Genomic DNA, 14,977 nt, shown 5'->3' with positions numbered 1-14,977 from the left:
ATGTTTCTTGAATAAAATGAACAATCAGATACCTACTAAAGCATATTATGTGAATAAAACATAATATTTTGCCGTTGACTATCAGATTCCAACTTGTCTCTTAGCAACATGATACAGACTTTTTTGTTTAAAGCAAAGCACAGAAATTGGTCACATGCTTTGTCTTGCACAAATTGTGTCTTTAACTCTTTTGTTAAATATTCCATTTATTTTGGTCATAATTCCAAAAGAAACTATTTGTTCAAACTGTTCAGCCAAACACAATGTCATTTGGCAAGGCACTGTGGTCCTCCATAAAGCCAGTTCTCTAGAGATAATTGTTTGCACATATCAGTAGTCCAACATCTACAACATGCTGATTTTGAAATCTAGGCACATGGAGTTGCTCTGCAACTTTCTTCAGAGAACCTCAAGTTCACTTCCTGCAACCAGCAATGTCTGACAAGACACAGAATCAGGTGAACCTCCCTGGGCTTAAACAAAGACTCAGAAAGATTACCCAAAAAGCAGGATTTCTCCCTTTGTAATAACTTTAAGGCTGATCCCTGGTTAATATTTAGCACAGTCAGATGGCAGTACCACTGTTTATGTGTTGCAGGCTTACAAAACATGGTGATGAACACAAGACAAACATCTTGTCCTAACCACAGACTCATTCTGTCCCCCTTAATAACTGGTGACTTGTGCTGCACTGTGTCCTCCACAGAAAAGACAAGTATCCCAAGACGCTTCTCCAAAGCATAACTGGCCAGTAATGCCATAATTTGGTATGTATACTATTAATTGCCTAATTTAAAAAATACTAAGTTGAGATATTTTAACACTGTTTTAAAGCAGAGCACAACTGTCACACTGCTGGATCAAAATGATCTTCCCTGCATTAACAATTTTGTTAAGGTACTGAAAAAGCCAAGCATAAATTGTACAGGAAAAAAAAAATCTTCTAGTGATTTCAAATAGCAGCACACAATCTCTAGGTTCTAGAGATTTTGGTTTATTCCATAGTTATTTGCTGCAATAAGTAGTTCAGATCACAGATGTGCAGCTCCTCACTACATGTGTGACCTTGTGCTAAAAGCCTGAAACCTCCAGAAGGGTATTTTCTGCCTTCTGTACTGATACCTAAAGCTGTGAATAAAGGCTGAGTCTCAAGTGCTGGAGTTGTCCTTCAGCACTTCTGAAAGCTCCCACAAGAATCATTCCCCTGGCTGCTGGAGGGGCTGTTTGTCCTGCAGCACTGCCCAGTCCAGCAGGAAGGCTGGCGAATGCCCTGTGCCTGCCATTCCCAGGGGCTCTCACCTCGGCCCTGGCCCTGCTGCACTCCCTGCCCAGCAGCTGAGCTTCCTGGGGCTGGAGAAAACCTGCTGGAGCTGGCTGGGCAACACAAATACGTGCTTCAGCTGATCGCCCTTTCTGTGAGGACTGTGGGGATGGAAGCCGCTGGTCCAGCACATGAAAGCTGCCAGGCACAGACAGAAATGGCCTGGAGGAGAAGAGGGAAAAGGAAGCACCCGGGAGCTCCCACTGCCCCAGCTGCATCCGTCCACTCCCTCCCCCATTTCCTCACATAAAACACTGGACAGAATATTTTACTGATTTGTTAAATTATGTTGAAAGGTTCTTCCCCTTCCTCACTGAAGATACAGCTCTTCAGTTTTGCAATTTATTGCAATATCTTTTATGAAATGTGTATTACATTGTTAATTAACAGATCACTGTATTGCTTTCCCCAAACTGACCTTTATACAGCAATTCTGTTTCAAGGAATCCCTTCCATCTTGTTGGAAGCCTTTTATAAAATTCATTAGAAGACAGTAAAATAGGTGCAAGCTTCAGCATATTTTTTTTTCTGTTTTCTGGCAACAAATAGAAGTGTGTCTTAAATTGGAGACTCCTTGCAGCCTTTTCCCTTTACTGGGACATCTAACTGTTTTACAGTCTTTATACTCTCTTCATTTCTCATAATACAATTTGTTACTATGACAAAAATAAAATCTACTAAAAATTATAAACTGTTCTAGTTATTCAGTTCTTCCATGACCCAGCCATCAAGATTTGAGCTTCAACATATTTTTGGAAGCACTGAAAAAAGATAACTTGGGTACATTTTTAGACAAGCCTATTTACATTTGCATTTTTTACAACAGTCTATTTGACATTACAAGAAACCCTTGACAGACCATAGCCAGAATCCTAAGGTAAGCAGCAAAATATTTGATCATTATCTATAGATATCAGAGCACAAGGTCCAGTCATCAGGAGAGACACTGGCGCAGGACAGGCACAGTTTAAGTGCCTCAGTGGGGAAGATGGAGGGGATGCAAGGGAGATGGGAGATAAAAACAGACCATATTCTGTTAGTCACGGAACTGCTTGTTCAAACAAGAATCCAACAGTCTCTATCTCTGCCTACTTACAGCATTTCCAAAGGTATTGAAAATGAAAAAGAAGAGAAGATACTGCTCAAAAATCCCAATCTGGAAAAAGTTAAGGTACTGTTCAGATTCTGCACCATGTACAAGCACAAAGCAAAGGGAATTAGAGGGTCAGCAGGCCTGTAGGGAATCTCCGTTGCTATTTAGTAAATACTTTTAATTCTTTATAATACCACGGTAAGCTTGAAATGACCTTATTGAGCCACAATCCTTGTGACTGCTTTGTAACATTGTAACTTCTAAACTGCTACCCAGTTTACGGATTTTAAAAACGGTAAAATGCTGCATTTTTAGATGTAGATCTGAAGATGAAGTAAGATCTTGTGGTTTATACACAAACTGAGCAACAGAAATGCAAACAGAAATTCAAGAAAGGAGAGACTGCTCACCTCTTTTAGGAATCTACTCTGTAATCTTTAGTAAATCGCTTAATCTTTCTATGCCTTCATTTCCCATATATAAAACAGGGTAATACTTGCTGTAAAGGATAAACGCTGTCACATGTCTTTTTAAAAACTAAGTGTCACAGTAAAACCTCTAGCTAAACAGTTAAAACAACTTCTTTCAAATATTAAGGAAAACATCAATTTTCTCTGTTATCCAGAGCAAATTTTCCCCAAATATTCTTAAACATTTTATCTGCTAAGCAGTTTGATTCTTTATATAGGAAGTGATACCACCAAGTCCACAACTTTACCTCTTTTTAAATTAGCCTTATAAATTTACCAGTTCAGTAGGTTTCTACTACATTATCATGACAGAGACAAGATTCACAGACATACAACTCATACCCCTACCTGAGACTACAGCTTAGATCACCTGTCAAATTTTGAGTAAAGTATGAAGGATTCATGTTTCACTGACTTATATTCAGTATGGCAAATAATGACAATTACATGTACACAAGCATGTACATGTTCATAAACCAAAGACAGAAATCCTATTCCAAATGCAGTGACTCTATAATCCATTATAATTTTTTGGCTTAGAGCCTTTTTCAGGTGTTAAGATACACTCAATCAAGTCAGATTATTGATTCCAACTTTGGTATTGAACAAATCAAACAAATTTTGTGAGGAAGAGCTCACAAAAAGGTATGACAGCTAACAGATGATGCCAGCCTGGATTGTAGTGACAATACATCACACATCAATATGAGCAGGGCTCTGGCACTGAAGCCTGAGCTATTGAATCACAGAGGCTGGAAAACTGTCAAAGGCGTAACACTCCTCTCCCAGAGAGGGTGTGGGGCACAGCAAAAGGACTCTTGGCATCATTCTCAGGGCAATATTTTGTCTCATGCAAAGACCAGCTCCAACAAGTTCTGAAGGAAGCTGTGCTCAGGCCTTCTCTGCAGGGGAACACATTTTGTGCCTTTGATGGGACCCTGGGGAGGAGTTCAGTAGATGCCTGAGAGAGCTCTATACCTAAGCAAAGATGAGTGGGGAATGCGTGACTGCATCTCTGTGTATGAAATGAATAAACAGGAGCAGTTCACGTGAGAAAGAAGATGGAGAAAATTTCTGTGAAAAGAATAAATAAGATAGGGATAGCAAAACTGATGTATGATCCCATTTTTCCTTAGAAAACAAGAAAAATAATCTTGCAAGTAAAAGTATCTATTTTCTCACTTGACAGTATTGGAGATTATATCCTCTGAGATGTGAGCCTGAAAAATTAATTTCATATTAAAAGAATAAGAGCTTTTACAACTCTGACAATAACATCACAAAACTCAGATCCCTAATTAAGTTTACTTTATTTAATTTAATATTACATGCATTTTAGACAGTGATTCATATTATTTACTTGCACAAGTAGTTATTTTCAATGTACAAGTAATAACCATTGCTTTTACAGTGGAATTCATTAGCATGCACTTCACACAACTGTGTGTAAAGTTATATTTTCCAGTTAGAAAATATTAAGGTAATTATTTCTAAATTGATTTTATACATGGAGTTTAATTTTGGTTTTATGCAGACATTGCATAGTTGATGCTTAGCTTCTCCAGATAGACTGGAATGTGGTACCAGTATTGTTGAAACAGATCAAGTGACGGTAGCAAACAAGAAGATTTGAAGAAGAGGCATAACTTTCAGGGTTGAAAGGTCAGCAAGTACCGCCTAGGATGAAAATCAAAAAGGCTTGTTAAATTTGACATTTGAATCAAATTTCCTTAAAGCAAGTTAAGAATTCAGGAAAATATTCAAATGCTGGCTACAACACTGCCAATAATTAGATGTGGACATGGCTAGAAACAAATTATACTGGCTTATGTTAGTACTGTATGGCATAATTTCTCATTCTAGCATTTCAAAGAAAAAACATATTTGCCCAATGTATACTACCTAAGTAACTTTATTTTAGCCTTTAGCCTTACTTCAAACATACAAGGCATCATGGGTGAATAAGGAGTCTAACATTTCAGCTTGTTTCTAAAAATAATTGGGAATTAAGAATCCTTATCCTGTGGCTTGGCTAGCACTTGTGAAGTAAGTCCAATGTAATACCTCAAATAATCAATGTCTTCTCATGAAAGTATGCTTTAAAAAAAGCCAAAGAAAGTGATTACAAACTTTCTAAATCTGGAAAAAATCAATCACTGTATTTTTGAAAAAAAAAAAGAAAAAAAAAAAGAGGTGACTATATATAGTAATAATCTTCATGCTAATAACTTCATTTTCTTCATTTCCTATGGCAGTACGCACAGTGAAATTTCAGATTCACACTAACGAAGTAATCTTGTAAAATTTTCGTAATTTGTAGAACAGAAGCAACTAAAATGTACTGATGAAAAGGGTACAAACCTCTGCAATATTTCAAAAACAATATATCCCACTAACACAGATTCTATATTAAAAAAAAAACTTAACTGTAAAAAATAATTTTATAACACTGCATTTTTATAGCAAATATGCTTTATTCCCTTTTACTCTAGAAAAGCAACATTATGTACTGCATGTTCACAATTTCCTTATTTTTTATCTAAGGTAAGAATTTAGACAGAAAGATTTGCACTATGCATCATGTGCCATGTGAAGCTTAAGTTACTCTTACTGGCAAAGCATCAGAAACTATTTCAATCTCCTCTAAGTGAAACTTATCCTTACTTCAGCTGCAGCCAGTGATGTCACCTCCATCAGGTTGACTGCTCGGAAAGCAAACACAGCAGCTGCCAGGACTGAAAGAAAATGTCCAATATTTAGGTTTCTGACCTGATTAGTAGTGGTTAGAAGTAATCTTGATATAAAATACCAATTTTCACTTAGTTTAATTATTTTGATTCTGAAGAATATACAACATGTGGCCATGTCTGAGTTTCGTTGACCACTTTTTCAAACTGACAGGAAAAACACAACATTCTTTCAGGAAAGTCTGAGTGAAAATGCCTGAGTTTAAGATGAACAGCTTTTAATTAAAAGGGACAAGCTCTCTTACATGTACAAATGAAACCAAAACCTTTTCTCTTCTACTCACCTGCTTTGTATTTAGAAATTGACTCAACTGAAGATACATGTTTTCTTTAAAACCTCCATCTTAAACCTTCCTAAATATGAGGACATTATTTAGCTACAAAAGTTTTCAAAGTGTCTTAAAAGATGCCACTTCAAATGAAGAAATCCAACAAAATCAGGGGGACTCAATTGCTTTAAGTACTGTAGAGGTAGTTGCCATAAATAACATGAATCTTGTACTTTGTGAAAGGTGATGAATTCATTTACACTACCATTGAAGTTGGGAGAACATCCTGTGTTCTTTTCAGAGAGCACTTAGCATTTTTTTAGTATTGCCATTAAAACAATTACCTGACATATTTTTATTAAAGATGCAGTACTCATGCAATTCCTTTTTCTAGATGATACATGCTTTGACATGTATGTAACCTGCTGTCTGTATTCAAAGAGCAACTATTGTCTTCTCATCACAAAATACATTGAAGCTAATGAGTATTTGCCTTATATTCACACAGACTTCACACGTTTTGTAAAAATAATCCTATTACCAGCAAGAATTTCTAGAGAATTGTATCCCAGGATTCTGTCCCACAGAAGCAAGAGCTGGTCTGTAGCTAAATAACCAGAAAATGCTCGTACCATCCATTTAAATGAAATTCGTAGCCTGCAAACAAGTGACAAACAATGGTTATTATATTTCTGCCTCCCATGATGATCAGATTGTCTATAAATTAAAAATATTTCATTATCCTTCTGCATTTCTCTTTTCTTCCAGGAAGAATAAGCACTTTCTCTTGTTGCAGTAATAATCAATATTTTAATTTGCAACAGCCATCCTAAAATTATTTAGCACCTTACTTAAGTACTAATATCATTCTCATAATAATTCTGATCAAACAATCACATTAGAGTGATCTTCAGCTATTATCACCCTCAATGTTTCATCCTTTCTGCTATTATGCTATTAAGATGGATACCAATTAAGACAAAAAGGTTTTCAGGTTTTCTTATGCCTGGTGCCATGAATTCACTATTAAATGACTCTTGCTCTCTTGCCTCTTCCAGTACTTTCTGCTGCAATTAACGCATCTCTGTGTCTTCTGTCCCCTAGGAAATACATAACTTAATTCCATCAGATACAACATGAATTGCTGAAACTTAGCTGAACAGTGAAGCATAGAGCATTTCTCACAGAGCAATTCTCCCTCTTTCACAGAGTATACAGAAGAAATGCACAAAGCACAGATTCGCAGGTTAGACAAAGCACTCCATCTGACTCTCAAGGAAAGATGGAGCACTGATGGTTATATTATTGTGTAATTTCATACAGATCTTCAATAAAAACAGTACAGAACAACATTTTCAGAATAATGAATGTGCATTTGTTTATATTGAATAAAATTTGTTACAAAATTTGAATATTTGTAACAAGTCAGAAAGAAGTACTTACGGCTGAGCTCCAATTTCTCGGAGGTGATAGAAGAGCTGGGGCAGATGGGTTTGTAAAAGAGTCTCAAAAAGCAAACACAATGATACAATGCCCTAAAGAAACAAGATCATATTGTGAATACTAACACTCATCTGTCAAATCTGAGAAAACAGTAGCAGCATGTGTGTGTAAATTTTTAATTCAAGCAATAAAACACTAAGAGCGATACAGTATTCAACTCAGGTGAGAAAGGCACAAGCAATTCTAATACTTTCAGTAACTAAAGCCTTGCTCCTGCAATTCCATGTATGTACTAGCAACATAATATGTTCTGATAGTCCTTTGCAAGTCTGAGTTACTTATGGTGTTTGTATGTCAGGGCTGAAGTACTTAATGGGTCATTATAATGTAACCTACTTGAAATATTTCCATTTTGATGAAACAGACCTCAGTTGCACTAAAAAATAAAGGATGCGAGAAAAAGTATCTCTCTGATAAGTAAAACCAAACAGCAATACGGATAACTATGAAAATAGTTAATCATAAACACATTTCAAGAATTGTTTCAAAAATTGCCACGGAAATGGATAGATTCTTGTTTGACCCCTTTCTCTGTTATTAAAGATGGAAAGCACAATACACAGCCTTGAAATGGTATACCAAGGATAGCATTTTCTTTTAACCAGGAAATATTTTCAAAAAGCAATGTAACTCTTCAGCACTTTTTGAAGGAAAAAAGAAGTATCTACTCTTTTCTTCTTCACAAATAGAATACAAGCCAATTTTTACAACTCTTGTACATTGAAGACAGCTGATCCTGGTCACAAACAGATAAATTATTTAAACTCATCTCGTAGTACTAAAAAGCACATGCTGTCATACCAAGATTCTTCAGTTAAAGAAACAGACACTAACTTGGTATCACTGAAACAACCCAGACAATATTTTGGAGTCCATCCACATGTCTTTAACGGAAGTGAATTTGTGTGACTCTTTGAACTGAGAAATTTATTGGATTAAAAAACTTGACTCTTTTAAAAGACCCCATACCCTCACAAAACGAGAACTTAATATTTTAGTAAGGTACATGATAGCAAAGACTAACACTGACATAGAAAACATTCCAGACTGGAATGACCTAATAATTTTCCCAAGCTTGCCTGAAATATTTTAGTATATTTAAAAGGATACATTTCAATCACATAGAAAACCATGCTACTGTATATTATTGTTCTGTAGCAAACAGGATATCAAGTGAGTGGATTTAATTCCTAATGAACTTACAGAGGGATGAGAAGAGATGGAATGGAGTCTGAAGAAAAAACGCACATACATCTCACGGAATATCTGATACAATTTGGAAGGTTCATGGTACAGAAAACAAAGTGGAGCAACTGAAAGGATAAAAGAATTATAATTGACTCAACACTGTAAACTGCTAAAAGAGTTCAATGATTAAGCACATGAAGTATGAGGAAAAGCCAAGTAATTTATAGTACCACAACTTAGAAAAACAGTGCCAAACCAATTATTGAGAAAGAAGTATTCAGTCACAGTCTATCATTTAATGTAAAAAGTCAAAAAAGTCAAAAAAGGGAGTATGATACATTCTAGATATTATTCCTACATATTGCAAGAGGCTAAACTAATTAGAACCTGCTTACTACAGTGCTAGCTTCGGAAAGATAAGAAATATGCTGTAAGGAGAGCACCCCTAAGGTGCAGGGCAATGTGACCAGTGCAAATTTTTGATTAAACTGTCTCTAACTTTCAGTGTGCCATGGGGCCAGTGACCAGCTTCAAACTGATGCCCTATTTGTAAGACTGCTTGAAGATGGAAATTGTGAAAATGAAAACACTAAAGAATAGCTTTTGGTTGCCACAATAATGTCACTAAGTATGACAAACTCATAGAGACATGTTTATTTCTTACAAGATCTGTAAACCATGGACATTTGGTAGTTTACTGTTAGAAGTCTTCTAATAGATCTGATTCAAAATAATTCATTACATTTGTAAAACAGCAGCTTTGAAACTTGGCTTGTTTTGTAAAAATCTTGCATATAGTTAAATCAGTTATATGTAAATAGAACCATCATTCCTTGAGACTGATAGTCCATACACTCAATGCATTTTCACAGACAGCTGTCATACCTTTTTGTGAACAGCCTTTTGATCTGTCCAGTCATCATGCTGACTGCTTCACTTCAAAGATGCAATAATTTTAGCTGACCGTTTACATTTTAACACACTCATAGTTTCTATCTCTACATTCACCTTCTCCTCCATTTTATTTACACTAAGCTAGGGATATGGATATATTAATCTGCATATGCATGTACACATACACACATAGATATATGTACATTTTTTATATATATACTGATATATGCACGTGTGAATTTATTTTCATATCTAAGATTCAGAGAAGGTGGCTTAAAAACAAAAATGGTGTCTGTGTATGAGATGTGGAGTGCTAAGGTAGGGTGAGATGTTCACAGAAACATGTATTTCCACAGGGGTAAGAAACGCAAAGGGTGTTACCTGTGCTCATGTTTTTAATGCTTGAAGATTGAGGTGGAAAACTCGTCAGTGTGCACGTGTACATAAAGGCCAGGAGGGTAACAGAACAGCCTCTGACAGCTGGCACCCTGACAGTGTATGCATGCAAACAGGAAAAAGGGTATAGGATTTTCATAAGGACCCAGACACTTCCTCACATAGCAGCAAAGCATGGAATACAGCAGATGTTCTGCTTGGTCCCAGCCACTGTACCCACAGTCTTGAGCTAATAACCATCTTTCTGCTGCCTCGCTTTTCACCCTTCCTCCTTCTCAGAGCCAGCATATTCTGAGCCTGTGCAAAGACCAAGGACAGGAGGGAGGGAGGAAAACTCACACCTCTGTTTGGGAGACACTGCTCTCATGGGCAGAGTCAAATCTAAACATTTTGAAAAGCAGTTCACACAGAACAAGTGAACATCTCTAAGTGAGTCCCTAAGGAAGAGTTTGTAAATTAAGTGCTCATTATTCGAAAGACTCTGGATTCCCTACTCAGGTTCAAATTTGCATTTCATATTTCAATTCCTTTATTTTAATGACTGTGTGTGATCATTAAACTTCATTATTAGCAAAACACAGCATTTTAAGTATAATCTTAAAATCTGCTTGCCCTGTGATGCTAAGAACACCTTTGATAAACCAAAAGAAAAACCTGAAAAGCCAAAACATCTAATCTCACATCTGCAATAGCTGCAATACATCTGTAATCCCAGGAGATTTTTCAGACTTTTTTTCCTAAAAATCTTGTTGATATTCGTGCTTTTCTCTATGCAGTAAATTAGCAAGCATTGCGTTATGTAATGCTCTTTTAACACCTCTTGTAGGTAAATGTAGAAAGCAACAGGCTTTTCACATTATTTATATTTTTAAGAACTTTTTTCAAGGTAACTTGGCCTACCCAGAAGTGAAACACAAGGAAAGAGCACTTTGTTGGTAAACTTTATCCCTCTATTCATATACATTAAGATGCATAGCTTAGCTCAGCTATTAGCTCTCAAAGAAGGAATTCCCACATGGCAGCAAGCTGTAATACCAGTAAATAAAACAGCCTGAAATTTTAAAAATTAAATTCAACAATCTTCATACACAAAAATAAAAAAAAAAGCACATACACAAGTTTAAAAGTTGCAGAAAAGTATATACAGCTTCAAACTACAATATGAGGAAAAGCAATCCTGAGTTTTTAGCTTATGAGAGTCACACTTACCATACATAGAAAAGCCATGAAAAGGAATTACACCTGCAAAACAAAAACATTCCTTTTTTGTTCTTTAATAATCCTCTTAATGCAGGCAAAAATATTGTTCCCCCTCACATTATCAAATTGTATTCTGCCTACATCAGGAATAAAGTATTTCCTTGTTATTGCACCTGCACTGATCTCCATCTTGTACATATATAAGTACACTATCACCTATGCCAGTATAACCAAAGACATGCTTAAACACAAGCTACAGTTCCTTGAAAGTCAACTAAAGCTCCACTTCCATGAAGCTGCTACACAGAGGCTTTGCTGATATCAGAACCTAATTTCAGATGACAACCCATAAATGTCATGCACTGACAAAAGAATGGAGTAGGAAAAAAAGGAGGCCAAGACCTCTAGTAATTCATGCAGTACTCAGACAGAACATTCACAGTACTTGGCAGTTGTAGCATGACAGCTTGCTCCTCCTTCCCAGCTGATCTTAGCTCCCATTCACTAGATTTTATATAAGACTGGTAAGAGGTGGCTGCTTTGGCAAAAGATCATAAGAACAATGCTTCATGGCTACAAAGCTGCAAGAATTGCAGAGGCAAACACAGAAAAAAAGTGAAACAAAAGTATGTACTGCAACTGACTCCAGTGAAATACAGAAGACATAAAAGACAAAGCCTGAGACACAGATTTAAGATTGGTGACACAAGGCCTTGAAAGCAAGAGGAAAGGGCTTGAACTTGAAATACAAATGGAGGGAAAGGATTCAATAAGGGATTGAAATGGTCCAAGTAAGAGCTGAAAAAAACAATTTCAATAACTGAAGTTATAACAACAGCAATGATATTAAAATTACATAGATCTGTTTTGTCAACACACATTTTGAAAGAAGAAGACTTTAGGGTGTGGTTTGTTAAGTATAGAAAAGCTGGGAGGTCAGCCAGTTTCAGTATTTATCATTCAAATCCAGTGCTGATACAAGACTGAATACAAGCTGCTTTTCCTTCTCCTTCCCACACACAAACTCTGTGATCACTAACACCAGGCTGAATGTGGGTTTGGAGTAGCTTCCATCCAGCTTATTCCTTTAAATTAATGCATTTCACAGAGTAATAGCAAAACATAACTTGTAATAGAAAAAGAAATTATCATGTATTTGAGAAAAAAAATCTTTCCAAACTACCACTAGAGGAGGCAATAGTATAATTCATACCATTTGGAGGATAGAAAACAGCATATTCTTCCATTCCAAGTTTTCCTGTGAACCGTCAAACCACAAAAAATGTCATTAAGTTCTAAAAAGGTATAAAGATTTAAACAATTTCAATTAAAAAGTAGATTTTAAGTTACAATTACAAAAATCATAATTACAGTTATGATTATTGACTATCTGATATTGTCTAAAATGTGGCAAGAAATGCAATGGGACAGGTACAATATGAGATACAAAACTGAAAGGCAGCACCAATACAGAAGGATGACAAACAACAAAAAAAGAGGAGGAAAATTTCAGTAGTTTCATTGAGATTCTATTTGGGTGTGTCTTAGGAGCTCTAAAGTTTGCTGCAGACCTCGAAGACAGTGAAACTCTAGGAGGGAATAAGGGCAGACTGACCTAGGGACAGGAAAGGCCATCAAACAGATACAACCAGAGATAAAAAATATTCAAGGCATCATTAGGTCTGCAACAGAGGAAGATGGATGTTCTGATATAACCAAAAAATATTTAAGTAATCCGCTGGATACAAAAGAATTAAGTCAAGAAAATAATCGATCATATAACTTTGTAATCTTCTAAGCAAAATAAACACATTATATTATTAAACCATATTTTAACTATATAAATTAATAATCCAAAATACACTAATAAAATGTAACCATTTATTTAGAAATATAAAAGTATTATTAAAAATAATTACAACTAATTAAAACTAATTATTTTAGTTCTAAAATGAGAATATTCATCTAAAAAATTATTAATTACATGAAAATTTATAGAATATTCTGTGTACTCTATTTACTCTTCACAATAGAATTTAGTACATGGAATTTTTGTCAGGTTCAATGGAATCTGGACCTTGATATTCTCCTATAGCATGAACTGTCTAAAATAAAATAAAAATTGACCTGCACAATTCCTGCCTACTACCCCATGAAAACAAAATCCAGTATTTTCCAACTATACAAATGAGTTGTTTCATTAAACTAAAAATTATTTTCTCCTTTTCCTTTCAACAGGTTGCTTGTTGTGCAGCCCGGAATTATAATCTGGGAGGATGAGTATTTTTAGCATAAAGCACATCTCTTGGAAAATCAGCTAAAAATAGGACATATGAGCCTTTCGGATTTGCACTGCACAGATTTAGGTACCAGCAACATCATTCTCCAGGATTTGTCTAGGAATATGCAGGATGTTCTCCATTGCTGTGTTTCTGGGCTGCCATGGCTCTGTGTCTGAAGTAAGACCTGGAATCCCACTGCTGTTTTGCTCTCAGATGAGCCCTTTGCTTATTTCAGGGAGTAGGTAAAGAAAGTAAAAAAAGTAATAAAAAGCAATAAAAAAGGAATTAAAAAATTAGAAAACAAACATTACTTATAGAGACATAAGAAGCAGCAGGATGAAAACTCTCAGCAGAGGTCCTGCCCAAAGAAAGTACTTAGGAATCATATTTGGCTAAATACACAGGCACCAGGACCAAGGAAATAAAAGGGAATGTAGAAGATGAAGGTACATGGGGAAAAAAAGTGATTGGATTACTGAATGACTCAAGAAGGAAGGCAAAAGTAAGAACCTCTAGGCAAAATCAAGGCAGGTGAGGTTCTAAGACACATGGAAACATCCAGAATAATGGCATGAAAAGCTGGCAGAGAAGGCAAGCAAATTGAATCAAGAAATCTAAAGATTGTTAAGAAAAATAATGAGACCTCAAGTCAAAGAACTTCCAAAAATAAGCTAATACTCTGGAAGATGCCATGCTTTAAAAAAAAAAATCAGTGCTAAGTATGCTTGGTAAAGCTCTACTCTCCCACATGTTTGAACAGAACCCACAGTTCTTTAGCAGCATGTTCTGCTCATGTCTACAAGTATTTGCAAAACTCACTGCTTTGCAAAGACATTCTATAACAACTTCCAGTTGCTAAATTTATTGGCATTGCAGAGGACACTATTGTCTATTTAAATGTCTAGTTCTGATGAAGAAAGGCATTGTCATGATTTTACCATATTGTCATAGTTGTGTTTCATTTCTTCTGGTAAAACACTGCAGAACTATATACAGGAAAGTGGAGTAAAGGACAACATTTCAGTCTGTGATGAGCTTCTAAACTGTCATAATAGAATCCATGCAGAAGTCAGCTGGATACATTTTTATTAACATTCTTTAAAGGGTAGTCTACTAGGTGTAATGAACACAAAGCAAATTCACATACTGTATTAGTGTATCAGTCAACAAACATGATCTTCTTAAAAACAACTCTTTTTACCTTGTATGTATGATTTGGGTGGGGTGGCACTACTGTAAGCAAAGTGCTCCAGGACAGATGTATCTCGGGAAAAACACAGCAACACCTGCAGAAAAGAAAGTCAGCTGATTAACTGGATCAAAGCAATCAAAGCAATGTCAAACAAATTTAAGGTCTTAATTAGCACCTATTAGATGTTATTTAAGAGAGCCAATAAGGTTGAAAGCTCTTCACCACCTTAGTTTGCTTTCCTGCTCAAATTTCCAGGCTTGCTTTTAACTTGCTATAATTTTACATTCACCTTCATTTGTTTTCAGTTTTATATCCACGTTCTTCAACCCTCCTCCTTCCTCCTCAGCAGTTGTTCATCCCCTTCTGTCACAACATTAGTGACTGTATGTGTAATTGGCTGCTTTTACATCCTTTAGACTGTT

At 35.8% G+C, this 14,977-nt stretch overlaps 1 protein-coding gene across 2 annotated transcripts in view; it reads right to left on the bottom strand.

Annotated features, from left to right (window-relative positions):
- Positions 1–4,178: 4,178 nt before the first annotated feature.
- The window catches only part of TBC1D19 (TBC1 domain family member 19), a 50,984-nt gene continuing 40,185 nt past the window's right edge, over positions 4,179–14,977 (bottom strand). For both annotated transcript variants that reach the window (XM_068188828.1, XM_068188829.1), the window contains exons 14-21: positions 14,565–14,649; positions 12,295–12,339; positions 11,091–11,123; positions 8,607–8,716; positions 7,344–7,435; positions 6,442–6,557; positions 5,549–5,619; positions 4,179–4,561 (exon numbers count right to left, since the gene is read on the bottom strand). In XM_068188828.1, coding sequence (XP_068044929.1) covers positions 4,487–4,561; positions 5,549–5,619; positions 6,442–6,557; positions 7,344–7,435; positions 8,607–8,716; positions 11,091–11,123; positions 12,295–12,339; positions 14,565–14,649 — 627 coding nt within the window. In that variant the 3' untranslated portion in view covers positions 4,179–4,486. The remainder of the gene's footprint in view (positions 4,562–5,548; positions 5,620–6,441; positions 6,558–7,343; positions 7,436–8,606; positions 8,717–11,090; positions 11,124–12,294; positions 12,340–14,564; positions 14,650–14,977) is intronic.

This window comes from Anomalospiza imberbis, chromosome 4 (genome assembly GCF_031753505.1).
Source record: "Anomalospiza imberbis isolate Cuckoo-Finch-1a 21T00152 chromosome 4, ASM3175350v1, whole genome shotgun sequence".
NCBI lineage: Eukaryota > Metazoa > Chordata > Aves > Passeriformes > Viduidae > Anomalospiza > Anomalospiza imberbis.
The sequence above is the reverse complement of the archived record's forward strand: the minus strand, read 5'-3'. Positions and strand labels throughout refer to the sequence as shown.